We start from the raw sequence: 27308 nt of genomic DNA, 5'->3' as shown, positions 1-27308 counted from the left end.
GTGTGTGTGTGTGTGTGTGTGTGTGTGATCTGAGAGCACTGTTTGATTTTGAGTGCAAGTGAAATGGTTTTGCAGTGATTGTTTGATTTTGATGGAAGAGGCAGAGGTTTCGTGATTTTAGTTTGAGTATTTGGATTTGTGTTTAAGGTTTTGAGAAAATTAGTGATGGTTTCAAGAAATGTGTTTAGCAATTCAGAAAAACTGTAATACTAAGAGTATATACATTTGGTTCGAATAGCCTATATTTTAGTAGGCTATAATAAATATGTGGCTATGTTACAGCTCCCCTTTGAAGCTCTTGTGGTTTTCTCCTTTTCCATCTCTCCAATCCTATTCTGCTCACATGTGATTGGAGATTAGTTTTGTTCCCACTTTGTTGCAGATTGCTGATTTTTGTAAAATAACTTGTTTTTGCTTTTCAGACAAAAGAGTGGTTTCAGTTTAATATGTTGCAGGCTCATTCATTTGTAATAAATAATATTGATGATAATAAATCATCAAAAAAATATTGGGCTTGTTTTTGAAGCAGCGGTTGCTTATTTATCTTGTGAGAGTTGGCAACAGTGGTCATAGCTAGCAACGGGGTCAGCCCCACCTCCTCACTAAGATAAAAGTTTTGTCTTTTCCTCGCTCAGAGTTGTTCTCAGATTGGTCCTGAATCACTTTTAAGCTAAGACTCCTAGTTAGACATTTTTAAGGTAAATTAGGAGCTCTCTGAGAGGATTCTTAGATTCTTTAAGAATACGGGCCCAGATCTAAATACTAATGGCCTAAGACTTTTGCACAGTACTGATCATATATATATATATATAATTCAACCCCCTCGCCCTGAAAGACATTCTGTCGTCATAAACCAAATTTTTATGACAATTCAACCAAGTCGTCAATAAATTATAACTGAAAGTTTATTGATAAACATTTGAGGGATTCTAAAGATGGTTCATTAAAAAAATGGTAAAGAATCTTTTTTTTCTTGACAACCTCCAATAAACGTTGCATCTAAGTGCTTACAAGTTCCTGACACCTCTCTACTGGTATCTTGACCCATTCGTTACTTAAGCTAGCTTCCAGATCACTGATAATATTTAGTTTTCATGTTACCACTGCTTTCTTCAAATCACACCAAATATTTTAAATGAGATTTAAATCTGGAGACTGAGCAGGCCACTCAAGAACATTCTACGACCGATCCCTGAACCAAGCTTCAAGTCTATGCACCGAGGGCATCACAATCTTTGACAAAATGGCCTGATACTTCAAAGATTCCATGTCCTTCATATAGTCAGATTTCACGTCCTATAAAAGCAAAGCAACCCCATAACAGGACTGGCCCACCTCCATGTTTGACCGTTGTGACAGTATTCTTATGCTCATAAGCCTTGCCTTTTTTGCACCAGACATACCGCTGATCCATGGATGCAAAAACGTCCAGTTTGGTCACATCACTCCATAAAACAATCCTCCAGAACTCCTTTCATCAGGTCATCCTGCAAGTCTTGGCAGTAAATCAAAGGTTTTTCTCAGTTACTCTAATCAAACTATTTATTCTATACATTTATTTTTCTTCACAGCCCTCAAAAGGTTTTCTGGTACAACACATTTGAAACTTTTAAGGCTGTCTCTAGGAATTTTTAGACTCTTGGAAATCTTCGTGTAGCCATAGACTTTCTAATGTCTAATTTTGAGTTGGCCATATTTACTACTCATCTTTAGCACATGCATGGGCTAAATGTATGTATGTGTAACCGCTCAAGCTAATTCAGTTATAGAGTTTATAAAAGCTTTATTGTTTTAACAACTTTGTACCCTACCATCCAAATAAATTAACTTAAAACAGTAATGTTGAATAATTATAACTGTATAAAAAAAATCCTATAACTCAAAAATATTACATTATATATATTGACATTATCGCTTCTAATATGCCACTAAACGGTTTTATATAAGGGGTATATGGACTACTTTTATTATGCTTTTCCATACCTAATGATTGAATTGAATGGTGACTGAGGAAATTGACAATTTCATTTTAAAATTTAAAGCTGCGATTTCTTTTTTCTTCTTTGTAGCAGCTGTACAAAGACAAATCACAAAATTGAAATCATAAATGCTGCCAGCAACATTGGACTGTATGTAACATGTAGTTATGAATTTATTTAAAGTTGTCTAGAAAGGCAAGCGTTGCAGAGGACAAGATGGACAAAAGCTAATCTCTACTTTAGAAAAGGTCACTGCTGGGTGAAATACAAAAGAGAAGAAATTAATAAAAAGGAAAAATAGGGCTATACAAAGCTGAATGTCCAGCCTGGAGCTATTTCCATGCACAGATAAACCCTCATACATAGATGAAGAATCTTCAGTAAGAAATCATAAGCATAAGGGTTCCTTTACCCCAACACTGGGCTCAATTCGTTTCTGGAAACAGTCCCTTAAGGCTCCTGCTGGAGATGGGAGATCTTAGAGTAACTTAAAACGTACACTTCAACCGGTTTAAAACATTTGCCTACACAAATTAATTTGTGAATGTGAAATGCATACACAGGTCCTACAAAACCACAATTTGCACTTAAAAATATCATACAGTATGTAAAAAAAACAAAAAAAAACAAAGAAAGATGTTTGGCTGGTGGTCTCAGAATCTGCGGCGTTTGTTGGGGCCAAAGTCAACAGGAGGTCCAGGACGAGGGAAGGGAAGAGGGAGACCACCTGGATTACCAGCAGGCCCCTGCTGAAAGAGAGAAAGATAGAAGCTTACATACTGTACACTTTGCATGTTGAACTGAAAGTTGTCAATGTGTGTTGAGAAATCTGTACCTCACTTGAAGCCAAGCTGGCAGCTCCTGCTGTTGTGGTATTTCCACCCATTGGGTTCCTGTTCATGGCCATTCCCTGACCTTTCACCCCAAGAGAGAAAAAGCAATGTCAAGTTCAAATGGGTTAAAAAAAAAAAAGAAAGAAAGAACATATCTAGTATTTTATATTACCGACCTGGAAATGAGACCTACATCTTAAGTAGGGCAAAACAACAGGATTCCCCTCGTGTTGTGTTCTCTCATTTTGACCCACAGAGGATTTTTCTTTAAATGCTAGTTATCACATTGCACTAAAACTTACTGACTTTGCTCACACAAGATATAACAATTCCCCAAAAGATTCATAATTTATTTACTTTTTGGGATTTTTCCCCACCTTGTTACACCTGTGGTGTTTCTGGTCAAAAACTACTACAAAAAGTACTAAAAAAAATACTTATAAATCCCCCTGTATTCTATATTATTACTCTATTTTATTAGACTATTCGATTTTTAAAAATCCTCGACTTCATTTTGCGCGCGTCGACTAACCGGCAAAATACCGGAAGTGGCGCATTTCACGGACGAGAATGTATAAAACACATTTTTAGTCTGTTTTCCAAGGCTGCATGATATATTAAACCCATTTAAAAATCATAATTAATCATAATTGTGAATTCACAAACGCTACGATTTAATTAAATAATTATATGCAATGCCGTTCTAATACAGTATATGCGCTTTATTTACATGCGTGTAGGTTAAGTACATGCGTCACACAGCGGCTCCGTTCACAGTAGTTCCACAGGAACTGTTATCATTTACATGTGTGGAGCGTCTCAAATTCCATCTGTGCATGTTGTTGTGAGTTTGGGTTTATTATAACGTTCATCTGGGAACGCAACATGCGCCATTTCATCAGATTTGTAAGGTAAATCATTTATAAATCTACGCAAACTCAGGAGAATACATCGCGGTTTCAAAATAAAAGCTCAAACCCTCACTCTGAGTTTACACGTTTTGATGTCCACATATTCTTTTAATTACAGTGGCTATAGCATTTCTGTCCTAAAGAAATGGCCAAATATTAAAGATTAAGTGGACATTTGAATTAAATGGTGCTTGGTCAATATTAAACAAGTATTAGATCAGGCAGCAATGTGTAAAAATAATCATCAGGCCGTTGGCGCCATCTGCAGGCCTTTGTGGTAATGTGTAATGTACATTAGCTCTATTGTTTATAATACATTATGTATTTTAACAGTTTTGTTCAATAAAACCATATGATTTCTTGCTTTTGATACTTTTACTCCGTTTTAATTGTTAAATTAAATTTTATTAATCAAAAAGCCTGTCTAATTAATTGAGTTTTACAGTTTTATCTTTACCAAATTCTGTTTTCCATTATTTTCTGGATTCCATTTTAATGGTTCCATTAAATTTTAATAATTAAAAGCATCTCCAATTAATTTATTTTATTAAAAAAATTAAGTTTTTTTTTCTTTTTTTTCAGAAATACTGCACATTTACATTTTTCTCCTAAATAAATTCTGGTAAATAACATTTCTGGTAAATACTCCTTTAAAAAGTGTTTTTTATTATAATTTTATTATTAGTCTATAACACGTGGATATGTTGTCATTCTTACACTATAATACTGAACTTTGATTTCAGTGATTTGGACTAGGAGATGGATGCACTTTACTTTTGCTTTAAAAAAAAGGATTTCATAGAAATTTGGATTTCATTTGGTTTAATAAAATATAGTTTAATAAAATATTCTTAAGTAAAATTGTTGAATTTTTGTGGGAAATTAATCGTTTAGATTAAGCGATAAATTAGTCGATAGATTAATCGAAATAAAAATAGTCGTTAGTGGCAGCCCTAATTATTACCAAATAGTGGGTTCAATCTTTTTATCAACTGGCTTTCTTTCAAATAGCACAGTTTTTTTTTTGTTTTTTTTTCAAACTGACTGATCGTAGGCCTTCCTGATCTGCGTTTATGCACCTCATTTTGGAGTGAACACTGCCAAAATTATCCACAAATAAGGCTTTTTTTCCACTCCAAAACTGAGCTGCATAAGCGCAGATAAATGAGGCTGATGTTCAATAAGTTCTAAAAAAAAAAAAAAAAGGCACAAAACCTGTGCTAATTGATAGAAAAGATGTTGACAAAAAGATTGATTCTAAGATGTGGTGATAGTATAGGATAATGAGAGAGATTGACAAGCTAAAAGGCTGATTTGCTATTTCAACACCAAATTAGGTAAAGGATTTTCAGCACAGAAAGAGAGTTAAGCTGTTCCTGCTATGATACTCATATTTAAAAGGTTAAAAATTCAGTAGTGTAAAGGTGAGTATAGTGTTGTTGATCACAGTGTGTTTGAGTCCGTTTCTTACCTCCCATATGCATCCTCATGTCTGGATCCCTCTGAAAAAGCAAACAAATTCAATGAATTAAAAATCCTCAGAAATGCAGATAATAACTGTTAAGCTCGGAAACCCCAGACAATTCAGACTCACCTTCTCAGAGAAGTTGCCTCCCTGCCCCTGCTGTCTCCTCATCAAGTCCTCAGAGTGGGCACGGAGCTCCTCCTCTCTCCTCCGTCGCTCCTCCTCCTGACGCAGCTCCATCTGTTTCCGTTTCTGCACTTCCTGGCTATGAGCCTCCTCCATTCTCCTCAACTCTTCCTGTCTGCGCAGGAGATCTGAAGCCAAGACAGAAACAGACATGACTAACTGCTGTGTGATGTGATTGCTGACTAGGGATGTTTCAAAATCAACTAGTTTGTGGTCTGCCTGAACTACTAGTCATCGAAATAGGCTGATTCTAGGTTCACCTGACTATGCTTGGGTTCAAGAACTGCTAGAGGAAGTGCAAGGGCTTTGATTTTGAGATTATTAACTTGATATTACACCTACATTATACTTATAACTTGTATTAAAAACAACAATCATGATGGGACAAATTGAGCACAAAATGTTTTAATATGGAAAAAGCATAACAGCTAACACTATACAATTTCAGCCTGGATTTTCGGCTCGCTGACAGTTCATGAAGCTTGTCAACAAAAGGCCAAAATCAGAGACAAATGGGTGCTTGTTCACCCGAGTAATGATTGCTGTGTTTAAATGATCAAAGACATGATCTGAGAGAAGCACTGATGCCCAAGAGATAGTCAGCAGGTTAAATATCTAGTCTGCAATCCAAGTCCTGTAGTGTGTAATGTGTTTTGACTGGAACCGACATTGGTGACAAAAGACAGTTGTGTAGTGTGAAAAGAACAGCAATATGACAACTTTCAAAGTTGTGAAGTGAATGGGCGGCATAATTATTTTCCTGTATTTATAAATGCACTGCCATTCTGTTTTTGCTTCAAATGCATGTTCTGCTGAAAAATGTGGACATGATATCACATCGATATGAATCATATTGCTCGTGAATTGAGTGAATCGATTCATTTAATATTAAATATTTTATTTGTTTACCTGCATGTCATGTGACCAACATCAGAGAACCGTGAACATGCAATGTGTTAAATGATTGAAATATTAACTTCAATTCCCAGGGGGCAAATATTTTAACTCAAAAGGGTTCAGCTGATTCCAACAACTAAAAATAATAAGAATTTCTGTTCTAAAAGATGATTGAAAAAAAAATTGGGGGGTTTCATTTTGGGGTTAACCATTCCCAAAAAATGGCAAACTGTGTGCACTCACCTTGTCTCATCAACATGACTTGGTGCTCATGTCGTCCTGCTTCCATTTCGGTCTCCAGCTTCTCTTGGGCCTCTTTGATGTTTCTATCAACCTGTTCGAACTGCTGCTTTTCCATTTCCATTAAGGCCTTCCAGCGCATAGCATACTCGTATTCAAACGAGCCAGGCTGAGCGAACCGGGGTGGCTGCTCACGCTCTCTAATGGACAGAAGACACGTCAGTTTATGTATGTGGTGAGTAGCCACGTAATAAGTGCGATAATGTACACTTAAACGGTCATTGTCACAAAAATTAACAATTATTCAACTCTTCTTTAATGATGTGATATCCTATTATAAAGTCACAATTTCCCACACCTCTTTCAACAATTATTTTTTGCTTACATACTGGAGACAGTTTTTAAAAATAATTTGATAAAGGTTGCAATTAATTAAAAAAAATGTTTTATCAAAAAATAATAAAATTAGAGCACATCTAGAATAAATTATATTCACTACACAATATTCCATTACTTTTTATAATTTTGTAAATTTCCATAACTTCTCAGTGTCTGACAAACACTATTTTTTAATATTTCCAAGTTTCCCATGCTTATAGGAAACCTGGATGGATAACCATCTGGTTGCACATTACTGTTTACGTAATGCATTTCAGAACATGAACTCACTTGTGATATAGTGCATTTTTGTTAACAAGTCTCTCAGGAAGTCCCTCATCCTCATCAAGCTGCTCCATCGGCTCAACGGTGACAGGCCTGGGGAAACTGAGTTTGGGGGTCGGGGGGAATAATTATTAAACTTAAGTAAACCAACTACCATTAACACACAATTTCTGATGAGAGCAGCAGACACTCACGCAGAGAGAAGGAAAGCTCCATCTCCGCACCGGTCCAGAGCTTTCCTGGCAGACGGTTTGTTGGCAAACTCCACAATGCCCTTCCCAGTTGGCCTGCCACGATCATCCACGATGACAATGGCCCGTTCAATCGGACCAAACATGGAGAAGGCCTCCTCCAGGAGCTCATTGGACACAAACTGAGGCAGGTTCTTGACCGTCAGTGCAGCGCCATGAGTGGCAAACCGCACACGGATCTGGCGACCTCGGAACACAGTGTCATCCAGTTCTGCTTTTGCTATGTCCGCAAGAGTCTTTGTTTCCTAATGAGAAGAGAGCAGCAGGTCAGGGTTAAAGTTGCATTGGTCCTTTGTTGTTTGAGAACTGCTACATCACTGAAAAAAAAAACAAGAAAAATGCACGAAACATGGTTTCTGCATGTTTTATGAAGGTAAATTTAAGACTTCTTACGACTAAGTAAGGAAAATTTAAGAAATAAATTGAATGGAACAATATGCCGATATGGTCACCACTTAAATTAAGAGATTTTTTAAATCAAGATACATTTTCTTGAGAAGCAAAATGACATTTCTTGTTTTATGAAAGATTGATACAAATGAAGTGAGTTTATAAAAATCAAACAAGAACAAATATCTGCCAATAGCCTGAAAAAAAAAAAAACATTCAGTTTTTTAGAATATGTTCATTTGCTCAATTTGCATCTTAAGTTTATATCTTGATTTAAGGATGTTTAGACATTTAAACTGGAAAACAATGCAAAAATACTGAGGAAGATATTAATTTCTTACAGTGCATGCAACATTTAATGCCATGACTTTATCAATTTAGGACTTTCTGCTACGATTTAGTACCTATTTAGACCTTACTTGTGTGGAAGCGAATTTAGACTTTAAGACCTGCAAAAACCATGATGAAAATACGATCTTAACTAAAAATGTAGTTTAACAAAATTACAAAAAAAAAATGCAGTTTTGGTTATGAATAAACTTTTTCAGGTCAGTCTCATTGAAATAAACACAGTCACTCTCTGCTTCATTTCAAGGTGATGCCTGGTCAAACTCACCAGCCTGATGAAGCCAAAGCCTCTGTCCTTGTTGATGAAGATCTCAGAAGGTTTTCCATACTTGGAGAAGAGCTTCTCCACATCCTCCTCTGTGGTTCCAGTGGGCAGGTTCCCCACAAACAGCCTGCTCCTCTGCGTGTAGGTCTTCTCACCTGGCTTCCTGAAGTTCTGCATGTCTATAGTGAAAGCAGCATCTGCAGGAGAGAAAGTTCAAGTCAGTGACAGTGAAGTTGTAAATGGCGTAAATGCTCTTCAGCAACCAAAGTATAAAAAAAAAGTTGCGCACATCCCACAAACCCACACAGGGATCAGGTGCAGGACCAAAAAAAAGCCAAACTATAGCAAAAATACAAACGTACTGTCCGCACACTGATATAACTGCTCCATAAGAATAATTTATTGCAACGTTTCGACCATCAGGTCTTTGTCAGGCACAAATTAAATTGTAAGTCGCTTTGGATAAAAGCGTCTGATAAATAACTAAAATAAATAAATAACATGAACTGAGATACAACTCTTTATAAGTAACAGGTGGTCATTCTAATTAGACGCGTTCAATCACTATGCAGGTACACTCCCACAAAAAAAAAGAAGAGAGAGAGAGAGAGAGAGACCCACATTAAACTCGAATAAACACACAAATCAATACAGGTAAAATACAAATAAACATACAAATCAATACAAGTCAAATACAAATCAATACAGATCAATAATCACTCAAAATATTCAAACAATACTGAAAACAGATGAAGAAATACACACAATCCTATAGAAAAGGCTTAATATCAAATTCTTCATTTAACCCAAAAGGTAACAACGTATTTATAGTATAAATACAAAAACATTCCCTTTGTAAAAGTTTCCTCTCAAAATCTCCCCACCTTGACGGTTTTTGTACCTTCTCTATACCAATATACTGTAAGGCACTAACATTGTGTCCCACTTTGTTAAAATGAGATGCTATAGGACTGCGTTCAACTCCCGTCCTAATATTACTCCGATGTTCAGTAATGCGGGTGCGTAATGATCTAGAAGTTTTACCAACGTAAGCGAGACCACACGGACAACGAATAAGGTAAATCACATGTGTAGATGAACAAGTAATTGTACCGCGTATCAGTATGTTACGACCAGTGTGTAGATGGCTGAAAGATTTACATTTATATGTAAAAGTAAACTGGGCACAATTGCCGCATCTATAATTACCAGGAGGAAGAGTAAAGCCATGTTCACACAAAGAACAATAACTATAAAGATAACGATATTAGCGTCCACACCAGCTTTTTGTGGAAGGGTGCTTTTCATTTCACGTCTTTTGAACCGAAGGAATGCAACACCCGCTGAGTACAACGATAGAGCTTGAAAGATCAAAGACTATTTTTAATATAACTCCGACTGGATTCGTCTGAAAGAAGAAAGTCATATACACCTAGGATGCATCGGGGGTGAGTGAAACACAGCCTAATTTTCATTTTTGGCTGAACTAACCCTTTAAGAGTGACAGGTTTCACTACACTAGACGGGAACTCCGATCTTACAAGCATGTCACGCAGGTTACTTTGACGTTTAAAAACCAAACGGGGGCCATCCTTGATAATGTAAATGTAAATGCTCTTCAGCCCACAACTGTTGCTTACTTGGGCTACTCTGCTCTCCAGCATCAGTGTGTTGTCCATTGCTGTCGGCTCCTGAAGGCTTCCTCTGCGGTTCCTGTTGGGGGTTGGGCTGCGGTCGGGGTGGGCCGTGATTCTGCTGCTCTGAACGGGGTCCTCTGTTTCCTTGCATCTATTAAAGCACATGAACCATTGATACAAACTCGATTTCATAGGTTTTTAAAACCTGAGAATAAGGCTCATTCAAAAGTGTAAACAGCCATGATGGACGTTGTTCTGGCTGCTCTAAGAGGATTCAATAACATTACAGCATCATTTAATTGCACATTCACTGAAATGCTTAATGACAATCTACACTGGCCATCCAAAATGAACACACATGAAGAAGAGACACTGAAAATCAACACATTGTGAATCTGATTACATTACATAATAAAATAGGATAACAGAGATTTAAATATGAGTATATTTATCATTGGGCATGTTATTTGAATTATACTTTAATGAAGTAATAAGAAGCATATTTAACGTCCAATGGCTTAATTAATTCATTAATAATCATTAAGAGCGTGGTTTCTTTATTGGTGGGTGCAATTTGGTGTCATTGTTTTTAATGATTGTTTAATTCTTCGTTATGAACGCTAACGTACGTTCTATTTACTGTTCAGATTTAAGCTTGAATTACTATCATTCGTGAGTGTAGCTTAGTGCATGCATTTTTACATTATTAATGGTCTGATTTCTTCATTAATAAGCTAGTATGGGTTTGCAAAGCGGAGCCTAGCCGGACAGATCCACTCAACACGGCAAATTGCCCGGCCTCGTCTCCAGCTCATATGTACAAACATATTCATTCATAAATAAAAGCATGCATTATATGCATACAATATAAAAGAAATACAAACGTCTAAATACCTTTTATAAGAGAGTATAATCCGCTCCAGTAACACACGCAGCTTGATCACAAAGAGGAGAGGGGCTGAACGCCGTACACCTGAACGTGCTGCCTGATCTAACTGCTCAATGGCTGGCGCTGGGTCTTCCGGCGTACGCTCTGACGCTTTCGATTGGTCAATTCCGCGTCAGTAAAATGACGCTAACGTGTTCAAAGTGTTTCATTGGATGCCGTCGTTTTTAAACCCAGTTATTTAGGCCGAAATTGGTTGCTTTACGAAGGAAATTACGAAAAAAACAAGTTAGTGAGCGGCGTGGATTGAGAAACGCTAAAAAAAAAAAAAAACAGATTGGGAACTGCTGGCGCCGTCCAGTGTTGAACAAAGGAAGCGCAATTAACAAAGCCGGTGTCGATTTCGATTAAACGAAATGAACCAATTTAAACTTTTTATCTGGTCATGCTCAGGCACCTAAACTTTATTAATTATAATTTTATTATTTACACAATGACAAGAACTTTATAAGTATGGAAATAAGTAACTGAAGTGAGGGATTGGGGATTGTTATTTTATATGTCATTTTATTTAACTTTATATATCATCATATAAATTTCTGAAATTTTATTTAATAGGATAGAAAGTGAGATAAACCAACTGATACCATAAAACATCACAGAACGAGTAATGAACTCATGCTAACATAGTTGTGACATTGTGATAAAAGAAAACTACCTAATATGATTTCCATCTCTATCAACTAATATCTAATATATTAATACATATACAACGGGGGCATAAACATGTACTGTATAAGAGAAATAACCCATATAATAAATGTTTCTGATTAAGTTCCACCTGTTTCTAAAACCAAAGGGTGCAATATGGTCACAAAAAAGAAAAAAGAAAAAACTTTACTAAACTCCATTCAGAGATGACAGATTGGAAAGTTTTTATATACGATACAGAGTGTAGCCAAATAGATAAGCATGTTCAGCATGTATTAAAAATAAACCTAGAAAAATAAACTACTGTCACAAAACAAATAATTGTAACAATGCCCACATCCGATCACAGATCCGTTCTCTACATTCCTCGAAGGCACGTGAGTGTACAACTGCGACAAGAAAAAACAAGTCATGTCTGCTTCTGCACTGGATCCAAATTTTAAAAATAGACCATTATTATAACTTCTGTTTACCAAAACAGCTTACAGAAAACATGACCAATGAGAACCAAATACAGCAATGCTATTACCACAGGTCTACTCAGCTAAACAAGTCAGATAAACCATCAATCATTTAATCGGATTTGTCCATTTATTTACATGCAATAAGGTCAGCTTTATTCTGGAGTATGTGATAAATCAAATGAGGCCAGTTTGGAAGTCTGTTAATCCTATCTGAGTTTAACTCTCTTTGCTCCTTCCTTATAGTCCTCCAGGGTGAGTTTGTAGCCCCAGTGCTGTAGAGTCTGCCTGACCACGGGGGAAACACTGGGGTTGTCATAAGCACAACCGGACCGGACCACTTTTGTGATAAGATTATGCCGCCACCGACCTTTGACTCCTGCACATTTGGCCCAGCGACTGATCTGGCGTGCATCGTCCTCTGTTCGCCTGCCCTGGTAAAACCTGCTGGGAAGACAGAACATGAGTGTGTGAAAGACTCCAGTCTTCAGTCATCAGTGTCACATGATTCTTCAGAAATCATTCTAATATGTTGATTTGGTGCACAAGACACATTTCTTATTATCAATGTTGAAAACAATTGTACTGCTTTTTGTGGAAACTGTGATACATTTTTTTTTTCCAGGATTTTTTGATTAATAGAAAGTTCAAAAGAACATTTATTTGAAATTGAACTTTCCTGCAACAATGTAATTTTGTGCCATTTTCCTGCCACTTTTGATCAATTTAATGCATCCTTGCTGAATAAAAGAATGACATTTTTTAAACCTAAACTTTTGAACAGTAGTGAAAGGTGTGTTGCAGCAGCTCTTGCCTGCAGTACACCTGGAACCAGCCATATGGATCCTGGGGCACAATCCACCCGCTGCTTTCCCACATCTCTAGACTGCCTCCACATTTGACCTTATAGGTGTTTACATTTTCCCTGTACGTGGATGAAGCCACCTGAAATAAACCCAAATAATTTAAAAAACAAAACAATAAAAAAAAACTCTCAACAGTATAAAACTGCTTAGAAATCAATTATTTCTCAAATACATGCAAATAACAGCAGCTCCAAGTTGGAACTGAACGTCACGTTTCTGTCAGCTGTGAATGATTGCTGGCTTGTGGCAACTACAGCATGTGGCAATCTAGCTGTTATCAACTATTCATTCATTTTTATCAAGTGCAAGCGAGGTCTTGTAGATGCATAAAATTTCATGGTTTTCCCTTTCGTGTGAGAGTCTCATCACATGCTCATAGCCCCGAGCATCAAACTAAAGGGATAAAACCACTCAAATGACCAGTTAATCTGCTGACATAAAATACTCCATAAAACAACATGAGGCAAATGCCACATAAAAATAACAGTAGATCAGTAAAAATTATATTAATGATCATTATAAAAAGAAGTACTAATACACATCAGTTCTTGAATTGAGGTCTCCACTGTAATCTACAAATCAAAACTGAGCAAATCGATGAGTCAACGGAATAAATCATACACACAAAGGGAGTACATTCAGCTCTGCTACAGACACTCATCATGAAAATGTTTATGGTAACGTTGACAAAAGCGTTTACTATTAAAATGTAATTATAATGATTAACACCTGTTTAGAGATGTTTAGTCCATCCAACCAGTCTTTGGGAAGCTCCTGCCAAACATCTTTAATGTTGCTCTGTTTAAAAAAAAAAAAAAAACTTGTGTGAATATTTTAAGATTTACAGTTGAGTGCATAACAATTGTTAGACATTTTAGCGCATCTCTGACTGCCAAAAGACATGTGGAGAGGCAGAAATGTAAAAAAAAAAAAAAAAAAAAGGTAAATCTGAATCAAGTCACAAATACTTGGGAAGACTTTTTAAGTGCAAAGTACAATAAACAACTGAAACTATTTCTGCTTGTTCTGACCTATAAAAAAGACTATTTTCTTTTGACTTGTTCAACTGAAAACAGATTTCTTCAAATTGGTCAAAATGTATTACAGTTATAAATTATAAATTTCCATAAGTATTCACCACCATGCTAATTTAAATTTAGTATATGCAACTTTGGAAGCAATTATACAGCCTTATAAGTCTCTATCAGCTTTGCACATCTTGACACTAGACTTTTTCCCAACTCGTCTTAGCAAAACTAATCAAGCTCAGTCAGGTTGCAGAAAAATAATTAGCGGACAGCTGTTTTATAAAGAATAGTTTAAAATAGCATCAAAATAGAAAATTACATCATTTGCTCATCAGGTGTTCTTCTGCAGTGAATGGGTGCCGTCAGAATGAAAGTCCAAACAGCTGATTAAAAACATCACAATAATCCACAAGTAATCCACACAACTCCATTCCATCAATTAACATCTTGTAAAGTGAAAAAAGACAAATAAACTTGTTTGTAAGAAACAATCCATCAAGGCTTATTTTAACTTTAAACGATCATCCATAATCCATAATAATGTTTCCTCCGGTGAAAAAGTCCATCCCCTGTTGTCCTCTCACATCAAAATCCACCAACATTTGACACTGTGCTTGATCTGGGCATATTTCTCGTCTGATTTAGACGAGATTACTTTTTCACTGAAGAAAGCAATAACGGAGGAGAAGTATTTTAGCTGGAAGCACTGGTCTGAAGTTAAATATTGGAGTATTGTGAGGTTTTCATCAGCTGTTTGGACTCTTATTTTGATGGCTTACACCAAACATGGTGTTTAGTCTGATTGCCAAAAAATTTTGGTCTCAATTTTGGTCTCAACAGACCACAGTCTCACACATGCCTTCTGGTAAATTGTAGATGTCATTCTGACACAAAAGTGACTGGTGAAGCTCCCAGACAGCATTTGTTTGTTGCAGCTAATCTCAGTCATTAAAGCGTGTAACATATTCAGAGTTGTTTCCTCTCAACAGTTCTGTCACAATACTGACTCACCATATAATAGATCTTAAACTATTTATGTGACTTTAAAAACCAATTGGCTGTAACAGTGATTATTGAAGTTCAATAGTGAAGGAGGTAAATATCTATGAAATCAAAGATTTAGGATTTTTTATTCATATTTTTTAGATTACTTAGATAAAGTCCAATCTAAAAAATTGGCAAAAAATGCTGTAAAAAGAGAAAGAAAGAAAGAAAGAAAGAAAGAAGTAGAAGGGATCATTACGTTTACAGACACTGTACATGTTTTGAAATTCAATTAAACATTTTTTTTTAATCATTATTTAACAAAGCATTTAAAGTGTCTGTTGTGCAATAATTGAAGCTGACAACTTCTGACCACAGTGAGACATACTTGTGATACTGGAGTAGATGGGCCTGAAATAGATACCCCCAAAACTGCCTGCCTGTAAAACCTCTTTAGGAGTCATGTTAGGTGTGAACTCCAGGTAATCTGCAACAACAGAAAAAATAGTAAATCAATAAATTAGTTATTAAATTACAAACCTATAGCACAAAACATTCTTAACTTCACCTTTAAACACAAGTTGTCCTTTCTCATTCCTCTTTATTTCAGAGGTATTTTTTGCCACCATCTGAGTTGTTTTTCTTATCATCCTCAGACCAGTCTGTTGAGTGGGCAGACTGATTTTTTTTCCCCTTTGTCCTTGTCTTTGCTGGAAAGCTTCACTTTAGATTTTGCAGAGTTAGCTTTATCACTGAGAGCTGTGGGTCAGAGAAAAACACATTACAAAACACAATCTCTAAATAATGTTGCTAACCTATAAACCCTTAATCTCTGAAACGTAAATATAAAATGTAAATTTTGAGAAAGAAAAGTGCAAACTGTCTTTCTGTCAAGAACATACATTAATATATATATTAACATATATAAATATTGTCTATTTTCTTTATGCAAATGTGGATGAGAAAATAATATGTTGGATAAGAAAATAACGCAGTGTAAAATAATAATATTAATAATAATATGCATGAGATCAAATAATGTACAAAGTAACACTGTCCAACATTTAAGTGGGTAAAGTTTCAAAAAGCAAGGCAGTTACTTTTGACTCCATTGAGCTCAGATGTTCACACGTCCTAAAACTGAGGCTGCATCCTAAATCGCATATTCTCTTGAGTAGGTACTTTTTTGAATAAGTAATTACCTCACGGCCGCAAAAAGAGTATGTTCTGTTATTCTACTACTATGAACATTTGTTTCCTGTATGTAAGGAGGCCTACAGAGTAATCAAGTTATTCTACTATTATGATCATATGTTTCCTGTGTGTATGGAGGACTGCAGGAGAGTAAAATGTGTACATTATATGGGGGTAGAAGGACTGTGTATAAAATGTGTTAAACACGCCTTGAGGAAAAACTAAAGAGTGTGCAGACACAGACTAGACAGATTCTCTGCAGAGTTCTCAGCTTCATTGTCTCTGATAAAAAATCTTCTGGCATCAAAACCTCAAGACTTCGAGAATGATTTCTCACAGAAGCGGCAGAAGCAACCACACTATACAGTATAGCATGAATGTGTGTAGTATGAATTATAGAATAATGCCCGCCTATTGCAACCACTGGGTTGCCTATTATGATTGGCTGATTACCGTCAAAGCAATAATGCATGCCTCTCATGCATGCTATCAGTGGGAAAATCTAATCGGTTTCAATGGACGAACTAATTACAAAGTGAACAAATCAAAAAGTCAGAACACTTTCGACCACATCCAAATTAAACTTACTTGAGATGACTTGAAATGCCCGCGGCCCTTCAGAGGACAAGCCGACTGAACAATATTTGACTTAAATGAAGATATGTGAGTGAGCATGCCCAGCAAGCAATTTTGCGTTTAAAAGACGTCTATTAGACGTCTAAATATAGCCTAGACGTCTAGGCTAAAACGAGGCTAAAAAGCTGTGTTTGTTCTGTTGTTTGCTCTTTCGCCTCTTCTTGCACTGTTTTAAAATCGATTGAGTTTGTAAACACATACAAATTATAAAACTTTTACTCTATTAATTAAATTTTGCAAATTAATCCTCTGAACACATGCGTGCTGAACCTTGGGCCTAGTCACGGGTCACTATCAACTACAATCTGCTCCCTTCTCTAAAATGTCAAGGTTCATAAACATGATAACAAATAATATAGATAAATAATGAACACATGTCAAAACGAAAACACAGATACTTACAAGACCAAGTAGGAATGTCCTTTATCGTTTGTTGTTTGCCCGCTGCTCTCCTCTTGCATTTGATAAGAAGCTGCGTGGGCGAAAATTACATGTAAACAATTTTAAGGCTATTTTGTCTATGCTCATCGCTGGTCTGGTTACTGGTATAGGGCTATAGCCAAGCCGTTAAAATTAGACCACAGATTGCCTCGATTTCGCCAGGTGGGCTAAAAGCAGACTACTCATAGCCGGTCCAATTTAGAGCTAAATCGTGGCTACATATAGACCATGTCATGAAATGACACTTATATCTTTGTAGATATTATTGACACTGCGAACATGATGGGATATCAACCATCTCATGCGCTGCCTGGCCAAAAACTACAGTGAATCAAGTTTGACTATAAGTGGGCTACAGATAGCTGCTCTGACTACGAGCTAAATCGTGGCTACGCACAGGCTACGTATTGAACATGTCAAAGAAATGAAACCAAACACCTGGTAAACGCTGTTACTTTGCTTACATTATGGAATATCATACATCTCACTAGTTATTTTGCCAAAAAACGACATGAAACCAAATTCAAGGTTATTTGGGCTAGAAGTGGGTTACACATAGCCGGACTAGCCTATATTGGGTCTATACTTAACCGAGACGTTGAAATTACGGCTATTGCTTGCTGAGTTGACTGATGACATTGTGCACTGGCATGGAACATCCCTTCAGTTATAAAGTGCTTTGCACTAGACATAAATTTATTGTAAACAAGACATGAGACACCTACAGGGATGAGCTGGTTGTTTATGATCCCTGTCCTCTGCTTCACTGCCTATTTTGCATTATAGAATAATTGCATAACTTCCTTTTCACAGAAGGCACTGCAGTGATTGGAATAATATAGCCAAGCTTGCATTCACTATTGTACACCATTGTTACACCACTGTGAATGTAAATATGCATGAGATTGAATGGTTGATTATTTTTAGCAACAGATTGTTTTCTGTAGCCTACAGCTCTGCCAGCTCTCAAGTCAGGATGCCACTGTTTATACGTGGCCTACCATTGTTGGTCAGCTTGACTGTTGCAGGCTCATTATTTATAACCAAACATCTGTAAATTTGCTCCAAATTAACACATAACAATGAGACTATTAACATGCAGCAAGTGTGTGTATTTGTGTGGGTGCTGGTTGAAGGGATTCAGGGTTAATTACTTGTGTGAAGCGGAAAAGATCATCTTATATAGGACATCAAATAAATCATATTAGACGTATCATTTAAACAGTTAATTTTCTGACTTAAATCGATCTCAAAAAATAAAAAATAATAAACCCTGCACCCTTTAATGCTTTTATTTCGTCAAATTATCGAATGAAATTCTGTAAAAATGGATCGAATAGAATCGAATGTGAAATTAAGTAATATAATTTAATTAAAATATAAATGTATGTAAGTAGCCTAATTTTGTGGGCTCACACTGTCAGACACAGTCTGTGGAGGTTTGTCTCGTGAAACCCAAATCCTTTGGCGTCGCTAGCCCAAAAATTCTTTCAAATAAAAATAAGCAATTTATTTTAATTGTGGTAAGTAACGTTAAACCTATAAAGTGATGTAGCTATATAAGTTTGGATGTATGATAAATCCGTGTGAAAGCGCTCCAGCTGCATACTGTTGCTATGGTTACCTCTTTAAGCCAACGCGCGTCGCGACTTCACTTCGCTTCGCTAACTTTTCTGGTTACCTAAACATTTTTAATTGTATAATATATTTAATATACATCATTAACATATGTATATGTAGCCTAATTACGGATATCAAAAATCCCCTGTTTATAAATCTCCACACTCGGTTTTAACGGTTCGCAGAGAGGTGGACTAGATTGAATCCCAAACTCTCTGCTCGCTTTGGCGCTGAACAGCTGACTATGCGCTGGAGGAGAGACCGAGAGGCTCCGGGCGCCGGGGATGCGACGCAGACTGCCGCTGATGTCTGTGCCGTGATGTGTGTGGCGTCTGAGCAACAGCCCGGAGTGGGTGTGTGGGTCACTGTGATCCGAGGTGACAATCCAGATAACTGTGGGGCTGACAATGCACCGACTACCAAACATGCATTTGAATTTAATGGAAGCTACTGGGAAATTCGAAGGGATTCTTCCGTGACAGCTATCGTGCTATGGAAGTTATATGAAAACGGCTTTTAAACATTGCAGTAGATTTTTAAGTGCTCAGTGACATTTTGTAAGTGGAATGGATTGGTTATATTTTCGGGAAGGTGAATAGCTCTTCGTGCCAACTTTGCATTTTTCCTTGAAGAGTGAATCAAAGGAGAAACTTTAATGTAGCGTTACGCTGGTTCCTAAGAATGGCGTTAATGAAGGCGAACTTAAGCTGTCTGGATAGTTTATCCCGGGGAAACAACTGCCTCCCTGCCAGGAGCACGTCTCCCGAGGTAGCGGCCACCCTCGCCGGCGTACTGATCTTCACCACCGTGGCTGATATCGTTGGAAATCTACTGGTCATCCTGTCCGTGTACAGGAACAAGAAACTCAGGAATGCAGGTGTGTAAAGACACAGAAACTGTAATGCCAGGCTAATATCATACGTCTTTTGGGTAGCTTTTATAGATGAGACTCATTTTTTTAGATGAGAAATTAAAGAATGTGCAGAGTAACCTATGCAAAAGTGTAGGCCTATGGCTAAAAAGCATCTAAATTTATTAAAGTTCACGCAGCATTGTATTTTCATGTTGGCCGAAGTTGTTCCCAGCTGCTAGTGTCAGTGTGGCATGAATCATATTTTATTTATTGATAGAGGTTTTATCATAGCAGAATGTCATTTCACATTATATCAAAACATCGGATATATGCTTTTCTCTCTGTGTCCTATGTTTTGATGTAGGCTACCTTTTCCCCCAGAATTACATAAGAGACACCAGCAAAACATGGCTGTCTTTTTTTTGTTGTTGTTGTGCAACATCAAGATTTTGAATGGTGTAGTAATTTTTCATGTTTTTGATGTGCAAAAAAAGTGTCAGGAGAATGTAACCCAAGGCAGGATCACTTCAACAGAAGCACGTCAGCAAACAACTCATTTTACAGGGCTTCATTTTATAGGCTACTGCAGGCAGTGCGATGAACAAACAATTACTAGATACCGGAGACTATTATAGGGCTGCAAGAATATAAAACGCACACACCGCTCACACATACAGTTATGCCCAAAAATCTTTAGTGAAAATTTGTTTGCATTTTTCTAATTTAATAGATTTTGAATTGCAAATTATATGTTCAGCATTACGCTAACAAATATACCAGCATATTTGAAAATATTCCAATGAGCATCTTTGCGTCAGTGGTGGAAAATCTGACCTTTTGTGCAGTGGAGTTGATATGGTCAATGTCCCAAATTTGATTATTTGAATAGAAATAGCACATAATCGTTCTTATTCAATTTTACAACTTTTTTGTCAATTAGATTTTGTCAATTAGATTTTGCATTCTAAACTCTCAGTGTCTTCTAAGACTTTCTGACCTTTGTACATCTGTTAAAGGACCTGTTGCTTGCTACATTGTCTTCTTTCTTTCTTTCATTGCGTGTAATCTTATACAGGTGAGAGCAAGAGAGCAGAGCTCTTCCTGCAAGGGGTAGATATCTCTATCAATTTCACTGCTACAAGTTCAGGGTTATTTCACATGATTAAGCTGTAGTAGGTGAGAATGACCATGATCTGAGCAGGGCAGACAGAAATCGAAAAGATTCCATCAGAGCTGAAGTGCCGTCATCAGACACACTCTTAAAAGGTTCTTTACTGGCATGGTTCCAAGAAAAACCTTTAACATCCATGTAAACTTTCCATTGCTCTAGGTTGTAGTGGAAAAGGCTTCTTCACACTAAGAAAAAAATGATTTAAATTGTTAAACTAAAGGTTCTTTGAGGAATCATCACTTGGAAAACCCCCTTTTGGAACCTTTATTTTGAAGAGTACAGTGTGCTGTTTACACGTGTTTAAAATGCTCTGGGAGATGAGAATTTCTCATGATTTGAAAACAGTGGTTAATTGTCCATGTTGGGGTCCACAGAAAGGGAATTATGAGAAACACATCAATCATAATGAAAAAATGATGCTTCAGTGTGGGCAGTGTTGTTCTCTTTGCATGTTCCGGTCATCAGACAGCTGATCTCTGCAGCTGCTTTGGCTGTTGAAATGTCGCTGCCTCAGATCATGCGGTGTTTTCCCAGATTGCCCTGAGCCATGAGCTACTTGAGTAGATGTGCAACCCTGTATGTTTGCAAAAGGAATGGAGATCCAGCATTGCTCAGAGACATCGATGTCCTGACAGCGATGGACAAACACCAGACGCTAAGCTTCAAAGACACACACACACTACACGCATGATCAGTGTTCACATATACTGCGCTGATTCCATCTCAATGTTAGGATGTATCAGTGAGGCTGTTATATATTTATTTATTCATTGGTTTATTTAGATAGGAACGGTACAAAAATTATGATTTCAGCCAGAAGAAGCTGAAAAATATGCATTGGGAGTATAGCATATGCTAATTTGCATCTCGAGTCCCTAAAGGCTTTTCTTAAAAAAAAAAAATACTAGATAAATAGTAATAATAATAACAATAATAATAAATTGATTACCAATTTTAGGGGTACTCTCAACACTGGCAACATATAATTAGAAAAAAGAAAAAAAAACAATTCATTAAAATTTGTTAAACATGCGTACAGCTCTGATTTATTTTAAACCAGTGCTTAACCATCATTGTAAAATGCTTTATGTCATGTTCTGCTTTTAATTTCAATTGGTAGCATTGAGTTGGGAGCTCTTTACAGAAAAAGCTCTTTGTCCTTGTAAAGTTTTACGATGATCAAAATAGGGATCAATATAAGGATAATTTAGAATAGATTCTGGAGAACTCTGTAACATCCTGTGCGTGATGGCGGGATTGCTGTAGAAAAGAGAGGCACGCGATCTGCTTGTGCAGTTTTAGTGCTTGCTTTTTATATTTCTATTTATGGGCTTTAATGCCTTTAAGCACAGGACAAGTGGAGAGAGACAGGAAACCATTGGGGACAGAGACAGTGGGATCAGGACATGACACATGCTGTTTATGTGTTGTGGGCATGTGTCCTGCTCACTGTACGATTTTTGTTTGTTAATGGAAATGTTGTTGTTGGTATATTATATATTATATCCTTGTAATATATATGCTCATGTAATATATATATATATATATATATACATACAGTATATATATATATATATATATATATTAAATGTTATGCTTAAATGTCTGTCACGATGGCAAAATGTAAAAATGTTGACTGTATGGGATCAGGAGAAACATATGAACAGGACAGATCTCTTGTGTTCAAGGACAAAGTGGCACAGACAGATAATAATTGTTGCAACTTTATTATGTATCAATGTGATAACTGAATGCATTGGGGGAAAAGGCAGTTCATTTAACCATAAAATAATTAATGGTAATGGCAATTGGCAAAAATGACCTAACAGTATTCAAAAAATAAATAAAAAATTTTAATTAAAAATTAAAAAATGTAGTTCATTTAACCATAACCTTCACACTTCACAGTATTATATAAATACATTTTGATCAATAAATAAAAAAACATGTAATATCTATTTATTTATTTATTATTTTTAAATATCATGCATAAATGTCTGTCACAATGATAAAATTAATTTTAATTAAATGTCAAAATGTTGACTATAGGGCTTAGGTGAAGCATTTAAACTGGACAGATCTCTTGTGTTCAAGGACAAAGTGGCCACACAGATAATAATTTTGTTGCAAATTCATTGTTTTTTATATTATTGTCAAGATATGAACTTGTACTTACTGAAGTAAGAAGGAAAATAGGCCTTAAATACAGCCTTGCAAAAACTACACTAATATGTTAAGATATATGACTAAGAATTTTGGCACAAGGACACTGAAAGCCACATTCCTCTCTTTTCTTTTTTTGTTTTCTCTCAGCTCAGCCTATTTCTACAGCCGTCAAGTTTGGTTATGGGGCTGTGCAGGTTCTGGCAGCCTGAGTTGGGTTTAATCAATACTCCCTTACCCCCTTCTTTTGGCCCATCTTTAGACTAGAGTGCTGATTGATAGCTTTTTAATGTCCAGCATCAGTTGGCGTTCCCGCACGCTGTTCAGGAGATTCTGGCACATATTAGATCTGCCCAAGTCAAGCATCCCAAAAATCATCTAAAACCCAGTGTAAAACCAGCATATTACCGTTATCGTTAAGTACATTACCGTTCAAAAGTTTTGAATTGATACATTTTTTTATGTTTTTTGGAAAAAGGGTTTCTTATGCTCACCAAGGCTGCATTTATTTGAACAAAAATACAGTAAAAATAGCAATATTGTGAAATATTATTACAATTTAAAATAACAGTTTTCTATTTCAATATATTTTAAAATGTAATTTATTCCTGTGATAGGAAAGCTGAATTTTCAGCAACCTTTACTCCAGTCTTCAGTGTCGCATGATCCTTCAGTCTAATATGCTGATTGGTGCTCAAGAAACATTCCCTGTTATTATCAAAGCTGAAATCTGTTTTACTGCTGAAAAGTTTTGTGGAAACTGTGATGATCTTTTTTCCCAGAATTATCGTTTGTAGCCATGTTAAAGTCTTTACTGTCACGTTTGATCAATTTAATGCATCCTTGCTGAATAAAGTAATAATTTCTTTCAGTTAGCAAAAAATTACTGACCCCAAAGTTTCAAATACACTGCTACTGGTCTGATGGGATGGCATTTAAATTTTCACTGTTTGAACATTTTAACTTCTGCATTACAGTGTCTCCATTAGTGGCACCAGCACACTGCAGTTCATCCATTACGCCTCACCTGAATTAGCAGTAGTGTTTGGCATTGGCACACACTCAGGGCTGCTGATGGGCAGATGGCTTTCAGAGGAGAGGCAATGAACTACTCTCAGTGTAGTAATACTCACAGATGGTGAGTGAAGGACAGCATGACAGTATATGAATTCTCTACTCTTGCTAAGGCAAGCATACTATTGCTTATAAGTAAAGTTAGGTATTCGAACAACCCCTAACTTCAGTCAAGGGCAGCCAACTGTACTCCTAAAGGGCTGCAGACTTCAGTTCCAACCTGCACCATCACACCTGTCTGTAATTTATGTAATGCTGAACATGATTAGCTGGTTCAGGTGTGTCATTTTACTATAAACATGAAGTTGTGCAGCTTGTTGAAGAGAACACCGTGGCAGCTTCATAGCAGCATCATGACAGCCAACACAACTCCTTAGCATCCTGGCAGCAACTTTTGCACTTCTTCAGAAAATGTGAAAAATAGTTTGATATGCATCATAAATTCTGTTAATGGCACCTCAGTCTATGCAACACATACTCAGTCAATGAGAATGTGTGGTCCCACTGCACCATTCCCTCACATAATATGCAGACACACACACACAGATCTAGCGTCAGCATTATTGAATGTGTTTCCAGTTCACACTGAGGCATGTTAATGCTCTTATATGGTCATTTCTGTCCTGGATGGGTTTGAATTAGACTGGAATGCATGTGTGCAGATGGAGCGTTACAGTGATTGTGAAAGTCTTTGATGACAATGATAATGTTTTCTTGCTTGAGCTGCAGCCTCAGGTTCAACGGTCTGACCGCTGCACTTAACATCAAACTCTCACTGGACATTCTGCCTGTCGGACAAGTTCAACAGCCAATAGAATATCTCACTACGCCAAAATTGCAATAACTTCTTGGAAATCTAATATGCTTTTAACAATAATAGACCAAAAATGGTGTATGAAGATGTTGTTTAGCTGGAGTGGGTTTGATCTGTCTGTTGGCAGAGCTCCTGAGAGGATGGTTTTATATGACTGGCTAGTGTACAGGAATAATTCAGCATTAAGTACTTATGGAAATGAAGGGGGAAATACTCCCCTTCTTTCTTTTTCATGCATACGCATAAACAGTCCCCCACACACTGCTTCAAAATGTGGATACCTACAAAGGCCTCCAACAACTTCTTAACTGTTTTTTGGGAGCGTTAATAAAAACTATGTAGACAAAAAAAAATACAAAAACACAAAAAAAACTTTAAATAACATTAAAATTGAATAAAAGTAAAAATGGAAAAAATAATATTATTATTAAAATATTAATAAAAACTATAATAATATCTCAATGATACTAAAATAATACTTCTCATTATCAAGAAACTAATTACGTAGTAGTGTTACCCTATGGAAAGTAACTGTAATGCCAGGCCAGCAGAGGGAGCCCTCGCCCGAGTATTGACTGTCACGCTCCCTCTGCTGCCTCGTTGGTGACTTCCTGTTTGGCAGCCATAAAGCATGGCTTGCCCAAACACTCTCTGCGAAGTATTGCCAGTCTCACTGCCTTACCGAGCATTCTATTACCATTGCCTGTTGATATTGTGTATGACTTCTTGCCTGTTTGATTCTACTTCTGATTATTGGATTTTCCCTCTGTTTTGGCTGCCGATTGGACTGATTGACTGTGTTTAGACTACTGCCTTTCTGACGCTGTTTCTGGATTGCCCTTTAAATAAACTTCTGCATATGGATTCTCACTCGGCTTCAGCCTCTTCGTTACAGTAACATGCTTTTACATTACTCTCCTTATTTCTATCGCTCTACTTTTTTTTTTATTGTACTGAAGCATTTCAAAATTTTCATTAATAATCATTTTAAATATCTTTTTTTGTCATCACACTGTGAATGTCAAAGATAAACATGACACTCATGATCTACAATACTGATCATGCTCACGCAACTCCTACGATTCTTACACAGCTTAAATATTCTTCCTATTTCATATATTTTAAATAAATATAATTTTAAGCAGAATTTTTATTAAAATAATTAGCAATTTATTTAAATGAGAATGCATTTATTTTAAAATATTTGTATGGTTTTTTTTTTAAAGAAAGAAATCCAGTTATTATAGTGTAACACACAACTTTAATCGCTACTTAAAAAGAGATCAGATTATGCAATGCACATAACCTGTATTGTGTTAACCTTCACTTGTCCTTCACGTCTTTTTCTCTCGCTCTTTCTTTCTCTCTCAGTGCTTCCACTCAGATGTTTTATTATGCTACTGGGATGTAGAAGGGAATATAGGTCTGTGTGTTTACATACCCCTAGTGCTTGTGTAAGGTGCTGTGGTTATATGTATGTGTGTGTGTGTGTTCAGAGCAGTGTTGGTGGTGGTATCTCACCGCTGTCTCATGAATTTTATAATCCAATAATTCAACAGGTGATGGATGGCAGATTTTAATGTTCCACACATATAATCCTGGACATCAGTGTGAGAGATAAAGATGAGGTTTGCAGAGTTATAATAGACTGTCTGATCTATGTATTAAAATAAGCCTGTAAATGCATTTTAATATCAGCTAATTGATCAGCTGATCAGCAGAGCCAGACTATCCATTAAATACATTTATGACAGCGCAGCCAGATCAGCCTCATCCTCACAGCTACTGATAACCTCGAACTGGCTCACAGAGGTACTGGGGGAAAAGAACAGGTAATTGCATTTTAATTGTCTCCTCTGAAACTCACCTGCTAACTGCAGATTTCCTCTTTTTCCCCACACAGCCAGATTTATAAAAAGTTCAAATCTTTTAGCTTTCTGAATGCTACATCTCTCTCCGAAGAAACCTCTAACTATCAAACCACACTTATATATGTGACCCTGGACCACAAAACCAGTCTTAAGTCGCTGGGGTATATTTGTAGCAATAGCCAAAAATACATTGTATGGGTCAAAATTATAGATTTTTCTTTTATGCCAAATATCATTAGGATATTAAGTAAAGATCATGTTCCATGAAGATATTTAGTTAATTTCCTACCGTAAATATATAAAAACTTAATTTTTGATTAGTAATATACATTGCTAAGAACTTCATTTGGACAACTTTAAAGATGATTTTCTCAATATTTAGATTTTTTTGCACCCTCAGATTCCAGATTTTCAAATAGTTGTATTTCAGCCAAATATTGTCCTATCATAACAAACCATACATCAATGGA

The 27308-nt window shown here is 36.5% G+C and overlaps 2 protein-coding genes and 1 pseudogene across 4 annotated transcripts in view; 1 reads left to right on the top strand and 2 right to left on the bottom strand.

Moving 5' to 3' along the window:
• Positions 1-2128: 2128 nt before the first annotated feature.
• LOC107741185 (non-POU domain-containing octamer-binding protein-like) lies at positions 2129-11134 on the bottom strand. Of its 3 annotated transcripts, none has more exons than XM_016553801.1 (10): positions 10960-11134; positions 10069-10216; positions 8432-8625; positions 7369-7670; positions 7181-7276; positions 6515-6711; positions 5318-5502; positions 5195-5225; positions 2815-2894; positions 2129-2728 (listed from the first exon to the last, which is right to left on the bottom strand). In XM_016553801.1, exons 2-10 carry the CDS (start codon positions 10214-10216, stop codon positions 2633-2635), a joined length of 1329 nt encoding a protein of 442 aa, XP_016409287.1. In that variant the 5' UTR covers positions 10960-11134; the 3' UTR covers positions 2129-2632. The 3 variants fall into 3 exon arrangements, with proteins under 3 accessions (XP_016409287.1, XP_016409288.1, XP_016409289.1); XM_016553802.1 differs by having other exon boundaries at positions 2129-2725; XM_016553803.1 differs by lacking the exon at positions 10069-10216.
• A 1198-nt stretch (positions 11135-12332) lies between these two features.
• LOC107741263 (uncharacterized) lies at positions 12333-16676 on the bottom strand (annotated as a pseudogene).
• Positions 16677-19573: 2897 nt separating this feature from the next.
• Positions 19574-27308, top strand: part of LOC107741285 (melatonin receptor type 1C-like) — a 21486-nt gene continuing 13751 nt past the window's right edge. Inside the window, exon 1 of the mRNA XM_016553982.1 lies at positions 19574-19769. Coding sequence (XP_016409468.1) covers positions 19574-19769 — 196 coding nt within the window. The remainder of the gene's footprint in view (positions 19770-27308) is intronic.

The sequence above is a fragment of the Sinocyclocheilus rhinocerous genome, unplaced genomic scaffold, assembly GCF_001515625.1.
Source record: "Sinocyclocheilus rhinocerous isolate Xijiao unplaced genomic scaffold, SAMN03320098_v1.1 scaffold615, whole genome shotgun sequence".
NCBI classification, from domain to species: Eukaryota; Metazoa; Chordata; class Actinopteri; order Cypriniformes; family Cyprinidae; genus Sinocyclocheilus; species Sinocyclocheilus rhinocerous.
Note: the sequence above shows the minus strand (reverse complement) of the source record. Positions and strands in the feature narration are given on the sequence as shown.